Source organism: Pagrus pagrus, assembly GCF_965226575.1.
Source record: "Pagrus pagrus genome assembly, chromosome: 10".
Classification (NCBI taxonomy): domain Eukaryota; kingdom Metazoa; phylum Chordata; class Actinopteri; order Spariformes; family Sparidae; genus Pagrus; species Pagrus pagrus.
Genome location: NC_140194.1, coordinates 19,685,934 through 19,710,849, shown reverse-complemented (window position 1 = coordinate 19,710,849; position 24,916 = coordinate 19,685,934). Strand labels below are relative to the sequence as shown.

Below are 24,916 nucleotides of genomic sequence, written 5' to 3'. Positions count from 1 at the left end.
CTCTAGCAAATTCATGTAGAATATTTATTTAATATTCATATTAAGACACAAAAAAATCCTCATGTAGTGCTACCGAACGGAGCAAATGCAAGAGAAATATTTGAATGAAAAATCCTCAAATCTTTTGCCAAAATACCCATATTCAGGCAGAGGTGGCTCGCAGGATGGCATGTTTATTAAAGAGCTGAAAGGTCACAGGTGCAGTATTAAATTAAGTGTTCTTGAGCTGAGACTTGTGGGTGTCAATGCACAATGTCCCATCTTAAGAAATGTGCAAAATTCCTTCTTTACATTTTATGTAATGAAACGATAGAGAAGAGTTCCTTCGAATTACAAAAAGTCATATTGAGAGTAACTTTGCAAACTGTCACATTGTGCAGTCATTGTATTGTTACACATGAAATATTCTATTTGAGTTTGAACAAGGCTGCACATCTTCTGTAAGCATGCTGAGTAAAAGGTGCGAATGGGAACAATGAGTGAATGTCTCCACCACCTCCTTCTTATTCGCTAAGGGAAATCAGTAGGCTCAAAGATGGTGTGGGTTATACTTACTTCATGTTGTACAATTCTGAGGATTTAAATCAAAGTTACAATTTGAAGGTCTTAAAATGTAAAATAGGCTAATACATCTATAAAATTCAATTTTCAACCCACACAAAGGGATTCTCTCAAACTAGTTTGAGCATGTATGTTAAAAAAGTTAACTACAACATTCAGGGACAACTTTCTAACTCACCCCACAAAGAACTGCCTCATCTCCTGGCGTCGTGACCTCATCATCTGCTTGTACTCTCCGATGCGCAGCTTCTTGCCGTCGATGATGCAGGTTCTCTTGGGCCGCGGCTTGTACTTGTAGTTGGGATATTTCTCCAGATGGATCTTACTCAAGCGGGCCTGCTCCTCATAGTACGGCTGCTTCTCCTGGTTGGTCATGGCTTTCCAGCGAGAGCCTGGAGCAAATGATTGAGATTTTTAGTTGACTCTATTTTCTAGTTTTTGGTTTTGTTTTAACTTTAATTTTGATAAATACGAACAATATTGGCTAGTGACAGAATTTAAACCTCTGTAGATTTTTTGGGGAGTGACAACACATGCCGAGGTGAAAAAAGTACTAGTAGTAAATCTTTTACTTAAAAGTAGCAATACAATAGTTTAGAGATGCTCTGTTACAAGTAACATTCAAACGAGTGCCTCGTCTCAGTGCCTGTTTCCGCTCCCCTAAAAGAGAGCAACAGTAGCTTGCATTGGTTTAAAAATGGAGTCTGCTAACATGAACTACTGACTGGCTTCCAGAGAGCCCCTTTAAGAAATCAACACAACAGACTTTATAAAGTGACAAAAATGAGCAATTTTAGAGAGTGATGAAATTTAAACTGGTTGAATGGAAGTTTAAAGGAGCAGACAATGGAAATACTCAAGCAAAGTACAAGTACATCAAAATTGTACTTCAGTCAGTTATTCACTTTTGGACACATGCTTTTTTTTTTCAACTGTGTCAATAATACCTTCCAGCAGTGCTAACATACTGTAATTTCAGCTACACTTCAATTTAATCATAAAAGAGTCACAAGGCCGCTGGTATACGCATTAAAAACATCAGTATATCTGGTGGTCTCTGCAGGTTGGGTGTTTTTTATCATGAGAACAGACACCATCAATTCTTTAACCAAGGAGGCTGTTTAAAATCAGGAGTGGATTACACTCTGCTCCCTCTTGGCTCAAGAAGAATGATACATTGTATACTTCTTATTTTCCGCGCTAAGAGGACCTTCTGAACAAGTGGACAGGGCCATTACCGCAGGAACGCAGCACATCTGCGAGGCACTCCGACAACTGATTATACACACTCCGCCTCGCGTCTCTGTTTATCAAGGTTTATCACAAACTGGTCTTGTACTTTTGTGACACAGGAAACACAGAGGAGTTTTTTTAAGCTTGCCACCCACTCCCCAAAGTCCAGCTGTGTTATTATGTTGGAGAGACATGAATTGTACACATGCAGTTATATACACATACACAATTGTCCACTTTAAATTCTGCTTTATGTTCCTTTTTTACCACAGCTTTGATAAAATACTGAGGAATAACTTCTTAATGCCTCCTGCCAAAAGGATCTTGCGATTCATATTTGAGTGTTAACGTGACTTTTAAAAAAATGATTTCACAATGACGATTCATTATAAAAAAGGAAAAAAGTATTGGTCTAAAATTGACATTCTCTCAGTGAAACTTTGCACAAATGACACATCATACATGTATAAATGCAGGAAGCATTTTGTCAAACACAAAAAGCCCCTGTATCAGAGGCCATTCAAAGCTCTGAGCCAGGAACACAGACCCACCTAAGAAACAGCAATTTGTTAATGTTGCTCAGGAGGAACATTTACATTCAGCAACCCTCGAGCTCACTGGAGCCCGGCATCGGACAGTGGAGGTCTTAAGAAAATTTCATGAACAACCGTTATGCTCAGCACCGTGTGAATGGCTATCTGTGTCGGGGAGGTTAGTATCAACACGGCTACTTTTTAACTGAATGCATCCATCACAGTAGTCAGGCTGACACAGTGGAGCTCTGTGTGTGAAGTGTTCCAGGTTTTAAAACACACTGGTCCTTCTTATAGTCCGCAGCCCGCTGGTAAGAAACCCTGTGAACTGTAGCAATGTGCCGTGTCTTTAAACAAGATAATGGAAGGAATTTAGTGTCTGATGTTGATACACAGCACATAATGGTCATGTTTTCATTTGTTGCTCTTTTTTAATTTTAACTTAATAATACACAGAATTCTTAAAATAGTGGATTTATGTCCCAACACATCCACATGGTGATGAGTTTGTTGGGAAAAGAAAGGGATTGCTGCAGTTTATGGTAACTGAGGTCCTCTTATGGCAAGACCAATTCAGATATTCAGAAAGTCTAGAAAAAAAATGCAAATAAGCCGCTGTTTATATACTTGTGTCTCTTTAAATAACTACAAAAAGATCATTTTAAAATTCTACTATCTCTTGAATTTTTGTTTTATTCTTACTCTGTACTATTTCCTAACATTCACCACAAAATCAGTTAATACACACATACAAAATGTAGTTTACCTCAACTTCTCACTTGGAGTTGAGAAAAAAATCAGGAAAATCCTCCAAAAGCAGACGATTAATGTTACGGGGTACCACTCAGAGTAGATGGATTTTTTTTATGAATTAAAGGTGCCATGTTACAGAAGGTCAGATTTCCATGTCTGTTTTGATAACACAGGAGGTCTGTGTTCTGTGTAAATACCGTGAAAGTATCAAAATTCTCAATCGACGCACAGCTCGTGATCAGAAACTGTGATTTCAAACGAGCCGTCAGGACAGCCGTGGTCGCAAAAACATTAGAAGAGCTGATGCAGAAAGAGGGCGGCCGGTGTCTGCTCAGGCCTGTGAGAGCTGGACATTTGTAGCAGACAGTCGAAATGAAAGCATGAACCTGAGAATGAGCGTAACATGGGATCTTTAAAGTTGAATGTTCGATGAATTATAAATCTGCAAAGTCTCACCAAGGATCTTGCTGATGTTGGAGTTGTGCATGTCGGGGAAAGTCTGCAGGATCTTCCTCCTCTCGTCCTTGGCCCACACCATGAAGGCGTTCATGGGCCTCTTGATGTGGGGCTCGCTGTTGTTCCTGCCCCGCGCCTCCCTGAACACTCGCGCCTCTGTGATACTGCTCCCTATGTGACACCAAGAAAAGACACCCTCTTTATGCCCCCTCATTGACACAGTCATCTTTCATACTTTTACGCTTGAAATGCAGGATAATGCTCTGATAAGGATGAGCCCTTCCTTCCTCCTCTGCGTCCTTGGGAGAGGATGTATAACATAACAGAAGTCTGTTGGGGGTCTTTGCTGGGGTGCCCTCAACATGCTTACACAGACACACATAAACTATACACACCATAGTCAGTTTGCTTCCGCCTGATAGTATCTCAGTGCCTATGCTCCCATGTTTACTCATCTGATTCTAAACTAAACCACAATGAGCAGTCCTCGAGTCGTCATCGCCTGTAAACAGTGGTGCTTTATGAGCAACAGGTGGGATGGGAGAAAAAAGCCTTAAACACCAAGACAGTATTCTTACAGTTCAGAGAAGGAAACCGTATGACTCACTTTTAAATTTGAGAATTCTTATGTGCAGTCCACCTTATTGACCATTAACTACAAACAGCCTGCCTGTCCTTGCCTGCTTTTGTTTGCATACTTGTACTGGGTGGGATCTTGTGTCACAAACACTCCTTTCAAGAGAGTAAAATGTTGACATCGAATGATCTGTTTAGCTGTTGAGGGTGTCCTTCATCGGAGGCTTCCTGAGGAGCACAATAAATATTTGTATTCGCTGAATACCTGCATGTTCTGGCTCTCTGGAAGATGCCCTTTTCTTTATTGTGGAGCTCTGAGATGTGAGACTGCCAGAAGCATGGCCTCTTCTATGTGGGGCCCACAGAGTTAAGGGTCACTGGTATCAATTTAGTCAGAACAGGATGTGACTGCTTTTAACTTAGACTCTGCTTCTCAAGACGCCAGCATCCATTTTCCCTCATGCCGTTGTGCATCTGCATACATTTCCGAATCACAAAGACTATATGCAACCAAAAGTGAGGAGGCCAAGAGTCAGAAAAGTAGGGAAAAATTTATCAAGTTCACCACCAAAAGAAGAAGGCTAGAGAAAGGGGAATAGGGGAAGGCAAAAACCATCGGAGGTTCTCACCATCGAGATCTTCTGGTCTCGTCAGATCAATGACTCGATGGACCATCTTACCAGCATCCTCCCCAAGCTTCCCCAGGTGCTGGCTCAGCGTCTCGTAGTGCAGCCGCTCCTGCAACACAGAAAAAAGGTTTGAAAGGTCATTTCAAGCAGGCTGCAAATATGATGAAGCTGAAGTTGCCAAAACATTTTTTTAATGTTTCAATCCCTATTCAGTTTTTTTCACTTAATGTCTGGACCTTGTCCCCATGTATGCCTGGAATGTTTAGAAACTGGGTCACTAGGAATGATTTGGATGGTAATCATGATAAAACTAGCTGCTGGGTTCAGTTGGGGTGATGAAAGTTTAATGCATTCGAGGGTAATTATGGATTATTTTTACGCTGCATCATTGCACGCTGCCTTCCCAACATCACAAAACACAGCTCGGACAAATCCTACTGATTCGACCTTTTAAGTTTGATAGTCTTTGAATTACATTACATGACGTGAGTTTCAGTTAGCTTTGCACAGAAATGGCTGGAAATGTCCTTCAGACGGATACTTCTTATTTGTATACTTTGAGTACATTTCAGAGCCTGTACTTACTTTTTCCTTAAGTAAAGAAGTTGAATCAGTACTTTTTCTTTTTACGGGTTTCTGTACTTCTACTTGAGTAAAGAATGTGTGTACTTCTGCCACCTCTGGTTATGCAATAAGCTAATAGACATCTCATAGCCCCTTTAAGGCCACATCGAGCAACAGTGTCTTCTTCAGCCTCCCATCATCATGCACTCTCTCTGATTCTGCCTTCTGCCTGCCACTCCACTTCTGAGACAAAATAACTTCTACGAGCAGCCTGCCTTGGGCCCTTTCCAGCTAAAATTACCCAACCACGCTCCTAAACTGTGGTGGAAAACATCGAGCCCTCCGCACAGCTACCGCACAGCTCCACTCCTCCTCTCCTCTCTTCTCTTCTCCCCAGCCTCCCCTCCCTCCCTTCCTCCCTCTCGGCTCTCCTCCTTTTTCTGGTGACAGAGGCATTTTGTTTGACGCAAGGAATGGTTGCCGGGTGAAGTCATGCCGCGGTAGCCGCTGGCAGAGTTGGTGGAACTTAGGGGCCGGCGTGTATGTGTTCGTGTGTGTGTGTGTTCGTTCGTTCGTGTGTGTGTGTGTGTGTGTGTGTGTGTGTGTTTATAGATGAGGAGTCGGCGCGGGCCAATGTCAGCACTACGGCAGGGCTGTAATCAGGCCCACCACAGAACATGTGCCTGGGCAGTGCCATACTCACCGCAGGAAGCAACCGCCTAACAAAGGACTAAAGAAAAGAGACACAGAGAGAGATAGAGAGAGCGAAGAAAAGGGAAGAGGAGTGGAATGGAAAACTAGTCCAGAGACAAGAATAAGGCCTCGACTCCACTGAGAATTTCTTTTTAGGCTTGCAGTGCTAAACAATAGCCTGGGGTAAGCGGTTGTAGCTCATGATGATGCTTTCAGACTTCTGGAAGTCAAAGTTTGGTGCTCCAACACTAAAAGTTAGTGTCATTTAAATTTGAAAATTATGCTTAACATCATACTGTATTTTGTAGCATGTTTAGGTGCATTACAGAATATAATTACTAAACATCCAAAGTAGTTAGAGATGCATGAATGGGAGGAGACTGATGGAAAAGTAATGCACAGTGGAGTTACGCTTCTGGAAAATGGACTAGGACAGCATCAATAGAGGTAGACTGATCCAAATACAGATTAACAGCAGACCTGGGTCAGAATTTGCAAATGCTCTGTGCGGTTGGTCTACTTTTGGTCTACTTGAAAGCTCTTGTGGCAAATGCAATAAGGAGCTGTCTTTGCTTTGTTTAGTCAAGATTGAAATAGGTCTGGCGTGTGCGTCTGCTGGTTTCATACTGGACTGTTGCCTTCTGGAGCAGCATTATAGACTTTTTCAAAAAACTTTCTCTTTCATGAGACTCCATTTGTATTGTGTACAGTACTGGATTGTGCTCTTCTAAATGATTTTGCCTTAATCACAGTGGGATTACTTGGTTAAAAACAGTCAATGTCAGCGGTTGTGGAGTCCTGATGCTCAGGCAGTTAGAGTGAATAGGAAACACACTTTTGTCTGGAATCTGAATGACTTTGAGGCGGGAAAACCCACCAGCCATCAGACGCTTGATATTTCATTACTATTTAACCCAGGTATGAATTGGACCAAAAAAAGTTGCACTTGACTTCAAAGCGGACAAGTTGACTACCCAAGGACTAAATTAATTACACAATGAAGGTCATGTGCAAAGGCAAAGATAAAAATTGAGAATGACGACAAATTAAAAATATCAGGTTCACAGTAGTTACCAAGTACCACAGAAACAAATCCTGTCTGTGTGCTTTAAGTTTAACACAATATTACTTTCACTGGGACTTAAGCCCAATATTGCTGCTTAATGTAAATTTCTAAATTTAAGAGACACCCAACTCTTTTGTTCTGCCTGGCCTCCCCTCTCCTTGGCGTTTGCGTCTCTCCACTGTTGCTTGGGTAACGCTCCAAACATTGTTTTTTTTTTTTTTTTTCATCCACACCGTATTGAGCTCATTACCACAGTTACAACTTGCCTACCGCCAGCACGGCGTGCCTCCAGCTGACCCGCAACCGTTTACTGTCTCCTCCCGGGCCAATCAAGTTTGGCAACCTCCTCAGCCCCCCTCCCGGCGTTCCCTCTCTCTTCCCATTTTCTTCATCTTTCTCTCTCTCTTTCCTTCTCCAGACTTCTCTGTGTGCCGATAGAGCTGTCAGTCAGCTCTGTTCTGTTTTCTTTCCTCCTCCCCTCCTTCTCCTTTTCACCATTCCTCCTATTCATAGCCCTTAACACCACCACCAGCCCTCCACCCCTCGAGGCTCCAACCCCAAAGAAGTAGACACTCAACAGTCTATTTGCAGGTGCCAGACTCAGCTTTGTAGTGTACTTTATTATAATGTATATCATTCAGGCTTCAAATACAGCAACATTACGTCGACCTTTAATCAAGACTTGGAACAGTCTGAGCTGTCGGTTTCACAGGCTCACTTCCTACAAAGACCGAAATCACCAGCAGAGCCAATATAAACTTCTATACAACCATTTCCTCCCTCCTCGCCTTCCTCCAGATTTATTCTGCTCAACCAACAGAAACTGCGAGCACGCCGACCGATTGACTCAGCAGGGTACAGACGAACAACATTTCTCTATAATGAGACACATTAAATTAAAACCCTTAAAATTTAGAGATCTGGTACATTTCAAAACTGTACAAAAGATAGGAATACGCACTTGCTTCAAGTATACAAATGTATCTGGGAGGAACGCGCATGTATGTTTAACTTTTAAATTAATTTAATGAACAAGTATAAAATGTATGATTTATAAACTGTAAATTGATCAATCTACAAGGTGGAAAGTTAGAGACAGAATAGTTTGAAAGTAAAGTCCACCTGTAAAGACAGACTAGTGAGTAGATGAGTCTCTGTGTTCGGTGTGATGACGTTTATTTAGTCTCATTTAGCCACTTGTTAGCAACCGACACGTTAAGTCAAATGTGGGGTATTTACTGTTGATTTTATGGGTTAAAATGTGAAAATCTCTTAAGCTTCTGTTAACCACATACGTTATTTCAGGCATCTAATTAACTACTCTAACTGCTTACTTGAGTACTGTACTTAAGTACAATTCTGACCTACATGTAATTTCCATTTTCTGCTACTTTATACTTCGACTCCACTACATTTTTATGATAAAACGCAGATTCCAATAACTATAAAAATGCTGAATATCAAATATAATAATAAACCAAGTCAATAATCGGTCAGCCCCTACAGTAGTATAAAATGTATACATACATGTAACTATACAGTATGTTTTATTTACTTGCACTTTTGATACTTAAGTACGTTTAATATCAGATACTTTAACACTTTTACTTAAGTACTATTCGTATGGTAGACTTTACCAAAGTAATATTTGACATGATATTTTAACTTTTATTCAAGTATGATTTTTGGGTACTTTACACAAAACTGCTGAAAACCCATTCAAAAAAACAATTGAAACTCCCAACCCACTGTTGTACAGCCACTGAGGGATCTGCTCACAGCAGAATACAGCAGGTTTCTGCACATCAACCCTTCGATCAACTTATATGTTAAGTTATGTGTACACCGACCCCGTCGCTCAGTGCTCGCAATTTAGAATAAGCTGTTGAGTGATTGTGTGCACACCAAGCGTTATCCAAAGTGAGAAAGCAGTTTGTGCTCCTTCTTATTTGGCCTGTAGATTTAACTGCTCTCAGTCTGCCATCACCCTCCATGTTCCCCTCCTATGGAAACAGGAAAAGTAGTCCCTCGTGGTTCAAAGCAGTGTATTATTTTTCTACCATATTTCATGTAAACTTTACCACGCTCCTGTGCAAAGCTGTTTAAGATAACTTACCGTGCACACTTCTTTGTTACTACTTTATATTCTAATGAGTTAAAGCCCGAGTCAAAGATCTACTGAGGACACATGGTTGATTTTTGTGTTTTTCATCCAAAACATGCCATGTAATGTGGTAATCTCTCAAAAACTTTTTTTGTTTTCCTTTAAGTGGGTTAAGGGAGTGTTTTGTGGCTGTTTGGATGAAAAAGTCGCACACAGGCTTTTATGCGCGCGCACACACACACACACACACACACATACAGAAACATACATGCACTCACCCACACAGTCATACACAGTGGCTATTTCAGTGAGCTTTGGCAGCCACAGACCAGCTGGAAGCAACGTAAGCGTAAGGTGATACTCAACAATGCCACTAACTGGCCAGGCCTCTCGTCTGTACACCAGCTATAATGACATTAACATGGCCAAGGCCAGCGCAGAGCCAGGACACACACACACACACACACACACACAAAAGGAGCCCAGGATCAGTTTCAACTCTCAGGGAAATGTCTATGTCGTCTATGCTTTAAATGAATGCTGTGGGACAGAAATACACAAACAGAAAGCAAAATAAACACAAACACACACACTCAGACGTCACCGCGATGGCTCCCTTTGAGTCGAATCAGCGTGGGCAATAAATAGCTCAACACTCAATATTACACTGACATACCATTTGCAGCAGTTGTCTCATTCCCTCCAAAGAAGCCCAGTGTGCTGTGTTAGTACAATGTCATAAAACAAAAAGGCTCGGGCAGAGCCTCAAAGTTTCTGAGGGGAGGATTTGAGTAACAAATTTATTCGACGAACAGAAAACAACGCACAAATCCAAGGTAAAGAAAAAGAGCTGGTCTCACTGCCTCCCGAGGTGGAGCGGGTGAGTCACACTCTCAGCATCCAGCAAGTTCCATCCATGAATTGTTTAAGACAGAGCAAAGCCTTTGAGCGCTTTAGAAAAAACACACACACACACACACTCACAAAAAAAACTTCTCCATCCCAAAGAAAAAATTATGTATTTAAAGCCGAGAGAAAGAGTCTTTGAGCTGCTGTTGTTAGGTAACGAATAACAAACTGACAACAAACACCACAGCCTGCTGTCGTCCCTGAACCGGAAACAATTACTTTGAGACTTTCCAAATGAGCTTTTTATTAGGAGGCATGGAGCTATAAACCAAATTACTGCATTGCTTTGGTTTTGTTCTTATAAAGTTGGAAAATATAGAGAGAGAGGCATGTAGGGCTCTCCCTGCAACACACTCACCTTAATCATGTCAAAGTTAACTTTGTGCAAAAAGCTCTTTAAAGCATCAACTTATTTGGGACCATCAGTGGGGTTTTTCACCAGACCTGCAGCAGACAACTCTCATTAAATCTTAATAAACAATTTATTAGTATAGGCTGTTGTATAATTTATATTTATGAGTTTCTCAGTGTTTACTAGTATAATGACTTATAAAAAAAAGTCAACTTGGGACAGAGGATAAGTACAGCAAAGCTATATTTTGCCAGATTTTGGATGTTTTCCTCCTGAAGATGCAAGGCAAACAAGTCCAAAAAATTCAAAACAGCCTATCCTTGGAGTGCACCAATCATGACCTAGTTGGGGTTGGTGGGTTCAAAGTCTCCACCCCTAAAATATTCATGAGCTCCTCTCCTCCTCCTTCTCCTCATCCTTGAAGCAACATGGGATCAATTGCGCAGGAGAGCCGGTCTAATCATGTTCCTTATTTTACTGAATATCTGATCCCTGGATCTGTGAGTGGCTGATCAGACTGATTGAAGATGTTTTGGAATATGGATTTCCCTCTGGACATGAGATCCTGGTACAAAGGCCCTGTCTCCCTCAGCCCAAGGGGGAGAGATGAGCGGGGGAAGAGGTGAGTGCGGAGGGGGGAGGTCCCTTCCCTGAGAAAGGCCCTTTAATTGGGCTAAAACCCTGAGGCCGGGATCCCCCCTCCAGGGCAAGTGGAGAGCTGGACTCCATTATACACACACACACACACACACACACACACACTAATGTTAACACCATCTCTTCTCCAAAAAAACACCCACTCAGTCAAGGCAGGCACACATACACACACACACACACACACACACACACATACGCCAAAACCATCACTTGTCATTGGCCCAGCTGCTCCCTCTTCAAAGCTGTTGGCTTCTGGGTGGCCGTGGAGATGAGAGGAGAAAAGAGAAGTCCTCAAGAGCTGCAGCCCGAGCCAAACAACACCAAATATCATCCATGAATATTCTTCTTCAGCCTGATGCACGAGCTGAGCTGAAACCTTTAACACTCGGCCAATGAAATACTGGAGAAGGAGTAGATCTATCTGTACACGTCCGTTCACATCTTTTATTGAAGAAAAAGTGGTGATACCACATTGTAAAAGTAAAAGTTTACTTATATGTAAAACGATGTAGAAAGAGAGTACTGCCAGCTCGTTGCTCAAGTATATGGGACCCAGTGATATTCATTAAGAAGCCTCAAAAGGCCTTTTTCATTTATAATATCTGAATCCAAGAAGGCTGAATCAGAATTTTGGCAATAGAGAGTTTTTGTGACTGTATCCTGAGAGTGTTTGTTTGATGGGTTCTGTTGGTTGTATAACATTTTGTCGTGTGGTTTTACTTTGAAATTTATGTGGTGGAGGTTCGGTTTGATTTAAACGCTGGTCAATATAAACCATCAAAATTTGTGGGTTGAATGCATGATTTGATTTGACTAACTGTGGTTGCTGAATATGCAAAATACATTTTATTTACATTGAAAATGTTTTGAGATGTTTAAAGAAAAAAAAAATGTGGTTCTGTCCATTTTTCTCAGTACAAGGAGCAATATTTTCATTGTAATCCAAATTCAATCCAAACGTATTCAGACTAGATTACATTTTTTGCAATCCAATCAAGGAGTATGGTTTAGACCTGCTCAATTTGGAAAGTGTCGTGAGATGACTTTTGTTGTGAATTGGTGCTATACAAATAAAGTCTGATTGATTGATTGATTGATTGATTGATTGATTTTTTGATTGATAGAATAGATTACGCAACTAATAGTTGCCATGTAATTTGTATTTAATAACTGACTACATTTCAAGGTAATCCGACCCAACCCTGTATACTTACTGTCCTGTTTAGAGTGTCAAAATGAAATTACTGAGGCATTTACAGGTAAACAGCCTTTTACTTGGTTCAGGTGGAGCTACTTTAAACTTTCAAACTTTTTTGGAGCTACTTTTACCTTCTTTAATCCCTATTATGCAGCCAATTTTAAAGCTTTGTGTAAAATCTTCATTGTACCTCAAAAAAGTACTTGGTGCCTGTCTGTTGATGTGTGTCACATGCGCTGTAAATCATGTATATCCTTCCACTTGTGTAGTTCATGTGGATGTGTGCACGCAGACCCATCGGCGTTTCAATCAGAATTCCTTCTCAACATGAAAGAAAATGCCTTTGAAAACTGCATTTAGACCATGTGATTCTTATAGACCTTATCAGCCAAGTGTGTCTGTGCATCTTCCTCTGTAGCCACACGTGATCTGTCTGTCCCTCTAACCTTGTTGCCGTTGTTGAGGGTCATGCTGCTCAGAGCTGACAGTTTGGCCTCCAGACTGTGGTGTCCCGGCTGCTGCTGCTGCTGGTGGTGGAGCTGCTCCCTCTGGATCTGCTCCCTCATGCTCCTCGCCTCTTGGATGGCCTTCATCACCGCGTCCTGGTCCCCAAACAGCGCTGTGGAGTTGAGGCTGGACAGGATGTCTGGGAGAGAAGAAGGGTGACGGTTTGTCACTTTGATTGGCAGGACAGAAAAGAAAAGCAAAGAGTGTGTGGCTTCGATACAAGAGGCCAGGCTTTTATCCTCAACCACAAATATTAAAGAATAAATAGGGAACGATTCAAGTTTAAGTCAGAGTACAACTAAGCCAATTTTATGTGGTTAAGTGGTTTGATTAGATTTGACAATAGCCTGGCTTCATGAGCAACAACCCTGCAACTGTCATCAGAATCAAATGTCGCTATGTTCTGATTGGTGTCGAAATATATATATGAGATTCATTTTTACCAAGAAAACCACTTCAGTAGTCAGACAAGGACCGAGGAAAAGACAAATAAAGAAATCGATCATTTGAAGTCACAAAATGTGTTCCAACTTCGGCAGGAAATTGTCGGCTATGTTAATGCTATCTGTCATACTAAAGCTGAGAATATAAGTTTTCTGGGTTTTTTGGTACCGTTTCATTAACTGTAACCAAGCAGTTCTTAAGGAACGGCGACTTACTGAAATGAAAAACTCTCATGTTCCAACGTCAGCCATTTTCTCTGAATCCCTTTTAAACTTTTAAATTATGCTTTATGCTCGAAGACAGCTTGTCCGGCGTAATCCAAGTCTCTGGAAGCCCAGAGATTCCAAATTGATTTAATTTGGTTGTTTTTTATGTTTTAAAAGAAGTCCCCATCTACTTAAGTTGTTTAGGAGAATGCTGCACCAGAGTTTTGCTGTGAAGCTCCAGAAATGTTTTGGCGACTATGAAAATTCACCTGTCTTGGCATCAAGTTGAGTAGATAATGATTGAATTTTCATAAATGGCTGAATTTATCCATTTCAAATGTAATATTATTTTGACTAGAACTTAAACAAATATACTTGGTGATTTTGAGTCGTTGTTCTGTTTTTTTCCAGGTCACCTGAGAATCTGAAGAACCTAGTTTGTTGCATGTGCGTGATTTCATGCTCCTATAAGTCCACAGTGGGTGTGAAAACCAGAATCGCTGCATGCGCACTTGTACAAAATGCTGGATAAACTTCTTAATAAATAAATTAATATTTCCAGTCTTATCAGGGGCAACTGCTGCTGAAGTTGTTTTCCAGTCCACTTGTGTCTAAACATGACTGAACCTCCTCCCCCTTGTTTATGCGCTTGCTTCACACTTTTGAAGCCGATGCACATTTGAAGAATGAGAAAAAAAATAAATAAAAGGATGCAAAGTTTCCGTCGCCCTCCTCGTTTAATTAGCAGACAAGTAGGAAGCCCTGTATGCTTGGGTGGCCGTTAAAATGGGCAAAAAATAACTTTGCAGGGAACACAAGCGACGCGTCCTCAAAGCCACTCCAGAGTAGCTGGCGAAATTGTTTTCTGGGGGGATATAATGAGAGGGTTTAGATTGGCCTTAATAACAGATAGCAGAGGTAGGGGCATAAAAGGTCTAGCGCGGGCAGACAATGATGTGAGGAAGCTCTTAAAAACCAAATAACGTGTGCTGGGTTTCACTGCTTCCGCTGCCGGGGTTTTCATTGGGGCTAAATACAGGGCTTTGGACTCCTGTAAAACACAAACACACATACACACACACACCAATACACACACACAGGTCTCCTCGTGGGGTTGAGGTGTCTGCAGTCTATCAGGCGCATGCGACGCTGCCTGGTTTGTCTGTGTGTGGCGCGGAGAAGGGTGTTTGGGTGGGTGATGTTTTTGTTTTTCCGGTTGAGGGGAAGGCACAGTTTTACACTGGAGTGAGGACGTGTTTGCTCTGGATGGATGTACAGTACAGATGTGAACAATACGCTGGTGTTTGAGTTTGTTTGTGTCTGAGAGAGCATGTATGTGCAGAGTACGTCAGTGTTTCCCCTCAGAATTAAGTCTTGGCGTGGTGAAACAGCATTTAGACCTTGTGATTCTTATTGAACATGTCAGTAAAGCCAACGTTAATGTACTTCTTTTAGGCAGAGTAGTGCTAATGCTGTGGCCCACCCTGTCTACCAAGTGGTAAAGGAAACACTGGTGCTGATGTGCATGAATGTGTTTGTTACCTACCCAGAGAGGTGTTCCTGCCCATGTTGGAGATGGGGCTTGGGATTCGGCCCTTGCCCATGCCTGTAGGGCTGGTCTTGTTTCCAGAGAACAGACTCTGTGTTGGGGACGTCGGCGAGCGAAGAGGCTCGGCTGTCTTGGGTCTGGCTGAGAGGTTCAATGGCTGTGTGGATCCTTCTTCCTGTTAGTAGAACAGACACAACAGTGTTTGGTGGATCAGGATGTGTATTAAAGGACACTAAAAGAAGCCGTACTTGCAACTGTATAAGTAGTTGTCCTTGCGTGTGAGCGTGAGGAATTAGCATCCGATCCTGCTTATAATTCAGTGTCACTACTTATTGCTCGTATGTTTTTGCAAGTGTGTTCCTCATTTTGTCCGTCTCTCGCAGCCCAGTCGCCAGGATATAATGTTAGCAGTTAATGTTTCTGACTCTTCAGTTACATCCAAGGTTGACTGGCATTATTACAGCCAATAATTCTGCCAAATGCCCAACCACAGTTCGTCTCACAGCACTGGGTATTTGTAAGGACATTTGGGGATATTTCCATCCGTTTTTGTCGCAACAAAAGTGTTTTGTTTTTTTAAAGAGACCTGTGGACATTTCCTGTAAATTTTGTGGTGACCAAAACCAGCTATTTGTCAAAGAAAGTTGGACCATCTCCATCCATGATCATAGCGACCAAAACAGCTACAATCAGCCAAGTCACGATGTTTTTTTTAACCCTAATCAAGTGTTTTTTGTGACGAGAGAAATAGAATACATACGTAAAGCTGAAAGGTTCATCTGTGGTTTTTTGCAGAAATGTAGAAAGGCTTGCCAGTAGTTTTCATGTCATTCCACTGACTGACATACGGTGGCAGTAATGCACCAAGAAACATATTAGTGTAGCAACAAAATCAAGGAAGAAGAAGACTGCTGGCAAGCCGACGCACGTAGATGTTAACATTGTAAGTTTCAAATTCTTAAAAAAATTGCAAATAAAAAAAAGAATTGCATTAAACATTTAAAATCAAACATTGTAAATTCATTCATAAATTCATTTTGCAACCACTTCTGGTGGTCCAGGAACAACCCACATCTCACCCTCCCTACATTCCCCACTAAAAACACGATTAACAGAAATAGCTGTGGTTATACAATAATAAAAACATAATTATGATTATTAAGTTCCAATTCTGCCAAGATTGCACACTGGACCTTTAAAGCAAATTCTCCACCTAAATTGGAGAGTCAAACACCACCTCCACCTGTTGGCTCGAATGGTGGTTGTTAAAAGATTAGTTGCCTCATCAGCAGACGGCAGCTCCTTCAGTCAGTACAAATAATTTCTGAAGGATTTCAGCTGTGGCTTGTTTTCTAGGCAGGAAAACTGCATCAAAACACGCACTGAAACGTCTCAGTCCTGCAGCATAATCCACTTCTCCTTTTTCCATCCATTGCCACACTATGTTTCAAGTAATTTTACTGTAGTTCCCCAATAATGTTTTTGCTAAATACTGAAATAAAAAATATAAGTTTTGGATTGTATATACAGCGACACAGGCACTTTAAAGCGAATGTTTCTGTCGTGAAAATGGGTCACCATTGGAAGTGTAATTGACTGCGGGTGGCATGCCAAAGTGGGGGGGTGGGCTGAGCGTATGCGGAGGTTAGCAGAGGGTGGGGATTTTGGAAGGCGCAGCACTACTGTTTGAGTGCGGTGAGCTCTGACGCCGGTCTATTGTGACGCCGGTTTGCAGCTGTGCCCCACACACACACATGGCTTCCATTACTGCCTCGTCGTCGAGTAAAGATGAGGCGTACGCTCTCTCCAGTGAAGGGGTCTGGGCTCCTGCCAAACAGCAGCCAGCGCCAGTGTCAGTTTGTGAGTGTGTGTGTGTGTGTATCAGTGTGTGAGTTTTAAATAAGCTGTTTCTAATTGACGGTGAAGAGTACAGGCCCATGTGCAGATCGTTGTTTCAACAACTTCCAAATTTCCAGCCTCTCACTTTTACTTGAACTGCTTATCACAGTTATTATTCCTGTGTGTTTTCCTACCATGTTTACTCTGAACTCACTCTTTTCTTTGTTTTATCATCTTGTCTGTTACTTTATGCATAGAGACCCTGTTTTGCTCTTGTATATATCCCTTATGTAATTTGCAGTTGGTTGTTTATTGAATAAAGTCACATTTTAATGTCTCTGCCTGCTGCTATCTCTTCAATCGCAATATTTGCAATCAAAATATTTTCCAACTGACTCTGAAAATCCCGCTGAATCATTTAGACGACTCTGCCAAATCACATGAACCATTTTGCAACATCTGCAACAAAGGACTCACCTTAATCTGAGCGACAGGACTGGATGCTCGCTTCTCGCTCTTCAGGGCAGAGGGGGAAAGGGGACTGGAGGAGTTGAGAGCCTGCGGGAGGGGAGTCATCTTGGCTCCTGGCGAGATCTGCATGCTTGCCAGCTGGGCGGCATAGAGCTGCTGCAAAAAGGGAAGAAACCAGCAAAACCGACAGGCTATTAACATCGCTAGCCAGCAACTAGTCAGTGGCTTTCCTCTTTCATTCTCTCTCTCTTTCCTTGATCCTGTTGTTTTTTTGTTGTTTTTTTTTCACATCCACTCCCTGGTGCTGTTCGCATCTTCTGAGGTTTGATGAGTGTGTGTCTGCCAAACACACTCAGAAGTCATGGAAACAAATGTGCGTGTACGTACACACACCTAGATCTGAAGTTGACAGGAGTGTCCCACACAAACGGAAAATTTGTTTGAGGGGGTGAGTCTTTATAAAGGAGTCTCTCCAGCAAAACATTTTTATTTTAAATTATCTACAATCCATCTCTGACACTTATTCTTTCAACAGATGCTGGGAGCAGCTTGTGTATCGATTTGCATCAAGAAATAAATCCAGACAATAGCTAAAGAAACATTTGAATGCTTTGCTTGAATCCTCCTTAAGTTGTATCTGCACAAATCTGAGACTGAGTATGGAAATTAGATTTTTAGACAATGCCTGGCTCAGTATTGTGAACAGTAAAGGGCTGGTTTCCTTTATATCTCAGAAAACAATGTGAACCACAATGGAAAAGAGCCACATGGCTGTTTTTGTAATCCTGACTATTTAACCTTTTTTAAAGCCTTGGCTTATGATAGTCAAATAAAATAAAATAAAATTAGGACTGCAAACAGTATGGGTCCTAGAAAACACTTGAGACTGATCATGAACAGTGCAGACAATTGGGCTTCTTCTCTAACTTTAATCCCAAAGACAATAGTGGCGAAATCATGTTTAAGTAGGTGTAGTCATACTGAAATTACATTTTGGGCAAGAGTCAATTGAAAAACACTTTAAAATATTGTAAAAATAATAGAAAGCCTTCGAAAAACACTTGGAAAGTAGAAGCCATCTGCCTTCAGGGTTGGACGAAAACATTAAATGTACAAAAAAACCCAAAAAAACCTGTACCGATTTTCCATCCAACGAAAATCAAAGAGTCAAATACTCGGCCCAGTCCAGGGTCTTCTAAATCAAAGCTAGCTGGCCAGACAAACCACTGCCTGTAACCACTGTCAACCCCTGTCTAAATGCATTGGAGTGTGAGTACTGGAGTATCAAAGAGCCTGTCCTCAGGAAAACCACCCAGACGTGGCTGGCCTTCACTTAAGACTCCCTCCACTCGTTCTCTCTTTTCTGCTTTCCTGGTTTCCTCTCATTTTTCGTTGCTCTCACCTCATCTATACTCTCCCCCTCCTTCTACGTTTCTCTTTTACTTTTGTCCTCCTCTCTTTTGATCTCTCCCTTTTTCCTCTGGTCCTCTGTTTTGTTCCAGAATCGCTCTTCACATCTTCTCCATCCACCTCCATCTCTGCCTCTTTCTGTCTCTGTTTTCGCTCTCTGCCCCCTCAGCCTAAACGGCCCCCAGTGTTGTGAGATCTGATTTCCCTGCAGTCAAAACTGCAAAGCCTCCTGGGACCTGAGATCCAAAAGCAAAGAGTGCGCGATAGAGAAAGGGGGACAGAGAGTGTTGCGCTGCAGACACACGAGACCACCGTCGCTTCACCGCTGAAGCGCCAGGCTCAGTGGTTGGGGCCAGAAAAATTGGCTGGCCCTCTTTCCACTTCTCTCGGAGCGATATTAAACACAAACAGAAGGGGCCTCGCCGTTGAAACAAAGCCCTGATGTCACGCCGCTTATTTTCCTTGGAAGGCACCAGGAGTGCTCGGGCCAACCCCTGGCGATATGAGATCCCCGTAAGAATGTGCCTTGAATGGCTGGTGGTGAGGCCTCTCGCGTCAATCAAGCCGACCGCAGAGTTACTTCTGGTGATGCCTGATATTCTTACAGCTCTAAGGGGAGCAGACACACGAGTCTTTGAGGTAAAACACACAGTTAGGATCTCACACCCACGCCCGCTTGTGTGCAAACACACCCACGGCTATTGTGCTGTTAGCAGCGATTCCGTCAGCAATTCCTAATAAGAAGTGGGAACTGTTGAACAAACAAAAGACTGAGAATCAGAGCTTTTACTTTATTTTTCCTCTGTTTCTCAAAGACACTCTGAGATTGATTGGCGACTGGGGAGGCCAATGTGCAGCGTAAACAACCCCAACTACAGCTCTCGCCATTCAGTCAAACCCCAAGGGAAGACAATGTTGCAATTTCCTAAATTACAAATTGACAAAGAGAGCCTAGAGCCACGCCACAGCTGTCCAGACTATCTGACTGGCCTTTGGACGTTAGTGCTAATTTGACTCAAATCCAAATGATTAGTCCGTCATTTTCGACCCTCCTGATCATCAGCAGGTTTTTCAATAGCCTTGGCCTACATTGGCCTAATCCTTAAGCAGAGAGAAGGTGATGTTTTTGTGGTCTGGGTGTGGGCAGCACAGACTGCTGTACTGTAGCCTGCCAACAGCCACCTCCGGGCTCAGACCGGCCTGTCCTATTAGGACTGAGTGAAGAATCCCTTTAGCCGGCCTCTTTAAGTGTCGAGCTGCGATCGATCTCAGGAGTACACAAAACAAATGGGGTTTTGTCTTTTTCAGCAGGTTTGCAGGGAGAGGAGGAGGAGGAGGGTGAAATGGATCGACTGCCACTGAACTAGCCCACACAGAGGGTAAATATTTCACTGAGAGGGTTAGTCGTGTCCAAGACAGTGAAAGAGATACACAGAGAGGCAGGCTGCATAAAGACAACCATTATCTCACTTCCAGTTCTCTTCTACGGAACAGATGCTTCGTTTTTAAGTCGAGACGAATCACATCTGATTGCCTTCCAATCATTGTCCTCATTTTATGACAAAGAAAGCTATTCTGGCTGAATTTATGTATGTTGGAGACGAGGAAGAATCCATGACTCTGGGGCACAGAAGTTCGTTGCTTACCAACGTCTCCATGTCGCAGACACTGAAACAGAAATAGGCAGAACATGGAGACAGACAGCGAGAAATGTCTTATGATTTCTACAAGAATGTCTGCTTAGCAACTGTATTTCACTCGCATTAGCCGCGACAAAGGAGGCCTTTCTTCAGTAGGAATCCACTGTTTGTGAAGGGGTCTACTGCGAGGCTCTGGAGACAATTGACCCGATGAAGTTCCCACGCTGATAAAAACACTTGTGCTATCAAAATTGTGATGAGTCAGGCACAACAAGGCAGCTTTTACCAAATATTTCTGTTGTCCTGCCTTTACTTCAATAGGTTTCATCAGTTGATTAGAGCATAAAACAAAGGAGATAAACGATTATGGCTTTGCATTTGCGTTTTTCAACACTTATGAATATCTTCTCCGATGATTTGGAGAATCAGCAAACATCTTGTTGCTTGCAGGTTTATTCTGTATGCACTGTTGACCATTCGTGCCAGCCAGCTGTCTGAAGGCATGCTAAGGGGCAGTCTATGAAACATCTGGAGGAGTCTGGCTAAAACATCTGTCCATCCTGCACTGAGTACAGATCTGGCATTAAACGGGTTTGATGCCAGCTGGTGTGTACTACATGTAGCAGAGGAGATTGCTAATGCAGAACTAACATGGTGTAATTGTGTATTTACAATGCCTTTTTATAGGATAATGCAGTTTCACACACTTGGAGTTAATGCTAGTGAAGTGGAGTGTAACTGAGACTAATGACTAAAAAACACTCAAAAAACGACAAAATCTCAGTGTGTGACTGCCACGTCAAGAAATGATCAGCGCCTTCACAGCAGTGGCTTATTTACATCCCAACTGACTGACTCACCAAGACACAAAGGAAAAACATACTCTATTGATCACAAACGATGATTAATGGCTCATTAGCACATGCAACTTCATAAATTAAATCTTATGTTTGCTTCAACCCATAATGCATTCCATATTGCATATGCAATTGCTTGTCTGATGCATTTTTATTTCATTTTTAGTAGGTTCAACAGTGCATCTGGCCTCACTTCACACCAAACATGACAAACAACAAACAGCAGAGTCAAAGGGTCAAAGCCTGAGGCAAAGGCCAGAGACAGTTTCATGCATGGTAAATAAGTGATGAGCCATTCACAAAAATCGTGAGAAATCGGATTTTCAATGCTGTCGTTGTCCCTCACCTCCCAAAGGCAGAGCCCATAAAGAAAGCCGAGCCAGAGCTGAGAAAGAGAGAGAGAGCCACTGTGGCACTACAGCGTAACCGCGATGGCTACATGCAGGCCAAAGGGCTTAAGATAGTGCAGGATGTAGAGACGTCAAATGTCTCTGTTCTACTCGTCAGTTTTTGTTGTTAATCTCTTACATCAGAATCACGTTAGTTCAGGGTTTCCTGCAGAAGTTTGTAGCAGAGATGGACCGCCTGACCTTAAATAAAGACCTGCACTAACATCAGGAGAAGTGATTACATTTAAACATGAAGAGGTGCTACATGACACAGAAAAGGTCATTTCTGTGACAAGCTGCATTGTGCAAGTTACTCTTTACTTACGCCATTACAAAGTAAGAATATTACTTTACTTATTACTTAGTATCAAAAGTAAAAAAAGTAGTTATGTCACTCGTTATGGTATTATATTACTTTGCGAGCTTCTTTAGGTCTTGTTTCACTTAACGTCTCTCCACAACCGTGTCCTGCTCTGAAATCCAGTTCAGTTCATTAGCTGGAGTGCAGAGCAGTACTTAGGAGTGCACGCTGCTTCCCTGGCAGTAGACGCCTCGTTGTCAGCACCAGTGTTTTTTTTTTTTTGTTTTTTTTTGTTTTTTTTCAACAAGTTCTGCCTCGCTGTGCTGCTGTATCAGAAGCTTCGGTAAATTAGATGTTGTATTTTTCATGGTTGAAAGCGTTTTGCTGCTTGCACAAAGTTTGCAACGTTCTTTCCATATTTAACTAAATGAGACTCTAATTTCCAGCTGTTGAAAGTATACTCTCTCCCTCATCCTATAATGTTTGTTCAGCTTTTTGGCTAGTGGCTGATGTGAAGTACCCTTAACCTGCCCTACGTACGCGTGTACCTACAGCAACACAGCAATGCTGCATTACTCAACATAGTAGCTGTGATATAATACTGATTTGGAAGTTTTAATAACCTACCTCATATAATGCATTATTGCTCAACACTGGTGATGAATTAGGCGTTTAGACAACTACACAGTAAGTACATTGATAATGAGTCAAGATGCGTCCGGATCTGTCAGACTGACTTAGCTGTGGATCACATGATATGTTGACTCTGTAGTAATTATTCAAACCAATACTCTGCAATGTTGGAAAATACAAAATGTTGTCAGTTTGAAAAATTAAAAGGCATAAGGATCCATTACAAATTTTTCTGAGGGAAACCCTGTAGTTGTCGAGCTCTTCGCCACACGCAACAAGCAGCTCACACACAGCCAAGACACTCCAGAATGATGCAACCTACATTATATATGTTACATGTCTACAGCGGTCAAAGTGAAGTGTTGATTCACTAAAGGCTGAACAATATCAACTCAAAGTAAGCATTAACTGCAAGGCTGTTGGACTGGATAGAAGCACACTATGCAGGTGTTTCATTGTGTCCACCCCGTGTAGTTTCTGTATGATTTCTTTTTAAAAGTGCTTTGTATCACAGCACAAAGAGTGCTGCTGGCACATTTTTGAGATCAAGATACATAACTAAACAAGTACAACTCATAAATCTCGTCATGATTGCTTTTGGCGGAGGCATTGTTGTCAAAACAATGTCCAAACATGTGCTGGGAGCCAGCGCCTCCGTCTCACAAAAATTCCTCAGATAATCATCCTTTTTTTCCTCTCATAAACACTTCCCCTATGCTCTCTGTCTTCTGTCTTCAACTCGATTTCAGCCAACGCCGTGATGAGAAGCTTCCTCTTTCATTCAGGTTCCTCTCTGCCTCTCATTCTCCACGTCTCAGGCAGTGTTTAAATGTGAATGAGTTTGCATCTCCGACATCATTCATCCTCTTACCTCTCACTCTTGTAAGAGGTAAGAGACTCTTTTGATCATTTCAAAGCCAGGAGTGGAGATAGGCTGCGCCGAGGCTCCCATCCCCTCAGCGCAGCACGGCGCTTTGCAAAGTCAATAGCGGCTAATGAGGGCCTCGATAAGTGAAAACCACAATTCAAATTGAATAAACTGAGATAAGGATTCTTGTAACATCCAAAAGCCATGCTATGGTAATGGATGACATGATGAAGCAACATTGTTTGCCAGTGAAAAAGCTTTTGAGGGCTTTTGTTCTTTCCTCTGATAGTAGGTACAGCAGGAGGGGCGACGGGGCCGTGTTGAGAAATTCCAAACAGCCTTTAGGGAGTAACGACTGCATTTGTCTTTTCTTTTTTTTTGTTTTTGTTTCACTTTGTTTTTTCTTTGCAAATATGCTCAATGATAACCATTATGGATAAGTGCTATTCTCAAACCACAGGTGTCAAGCGGCAATAAAATATTTGATGAATTGCCTGGGCCAGGTGTTGCGCTGGTGGGGCGGAATTCCTCTGTGATTCATCATAACAGCTTTTGTCTCACACAGCTGACAGGCAGCAGATAAGCGCTCTAGCATGTTAGCGTCGGGCTATAAAGCTGCTTTTTTAACCATAGCGTCATGTTGTTTTATTGAAAAAGTTGACTTGATTCAAATTAGGAAAGAAATGCATGCATGTTGGGCCTCCTCCAGCTTCCATTTGTGTTTCCCACCCATTCAAACATCATCATTTTGCTCTTATCGATGTTTTTGGAGGGTATTTATATGCATAATGTACACTGCAACACAGTGCAGGAGAAGAACCAAAGTCAGAAAGCAGTACTGGTCTCAAAGGCAAATAATAGTAGCAACTTTGTTTTTCAATTTAATGGTATTTTATTGGCCTGGAATCTGCACTTTCCAGAGATCACCTGTTTTTGTTGTTGAAGTTAGACCACTTTTCATGCAGCTTCCTTTTTGCAAGTTCGTTTTTTGAAGAAAGTCTACCAGACACTCAGCAGGTTTTATATTAGCCTTGGCCTCTTGATCTCCTCTGAGAAGTAAAAAAAGGTTTCATGCACCAGGTATTGATAAAATCACTTTTGTGTTGTTTGATTGGAAGCAAGTGTTTTTTCTGTCTCTGAAAATGTTGCAGGTTGTTATGCCCTCTTGAACTGCGGACGAGGTTAGAACAAGAAGGAGTTTCATTTAATTTGCCAAGGCTTCTTATCTTGACTGTCTTTTCTATTTATCAACTCACTTCTGCACAATTGTCTTGGGTTCTGGCCTGCTGGTTACACCCTCAGGATTAGATCCATATGTACTTTGTCACTCTACAAATCCTCACCCTCATGGCTCGATCTGTGAAACACTCACTCGAGTTATCATTGTAGATATACTGAAGAGGCACTTATTTAGTTTGCTTTGTTGGCCTTTGCCCTGACACAGTTTCCAACTCTGCACCTCTTTTTTACTCTACTTTGAAAGGAGAAGTTGAACACAAGGTTTTCTTTAGTTTAAGT

The 24,916-nt window shown here is 42.0% G+C and overlaps 1 protein-coding gene across 5 annotated transcripts in view; it reads right to left on the bottom strand.

The window, feature by feature from the left end:
* The window catches only part of LOC311263664 (transcription factor SOX-6-like), a 115,641-nt gene that overhangs the window by 5,329 nt on the left and 85,396 nt on the right, over nt 1–24,916 (bottom strand). For 3 of the 5 annotated variants that reach the window (XM_084363890.1, XM_084363889.1, XM_084363887.1), the window contains 6 exons: nt 17,307–17,456; nt 14,988–15,165; nt 12,731–12,930; nt 4,742–4,850; nt 3,537–3,707; nt 740–953 (listed from right to left, as the gene is read on the bottom strand). In XM_084363890.1, coding sequence (XP_084220016.1) covers nt 740–953; nt 3,537–3,707; nt 4,742–4,850; nt 12,731–12,930; nt 14,988–15,165; nt 17,307–17,456 — 1,022 coding nt within the window. The remainder of the gene's footprint in view (nt 1–739; nt 954–3,536; nt 3,708–4,741; nt 4,851–12,730; nt 12,931–14,987; nt 15,166–17,306; nt 17,457–24,916) is intronic. The other 2 variants (XM_084363891.1, XM_084363888.1) reach the window with 2 other exon arrangements.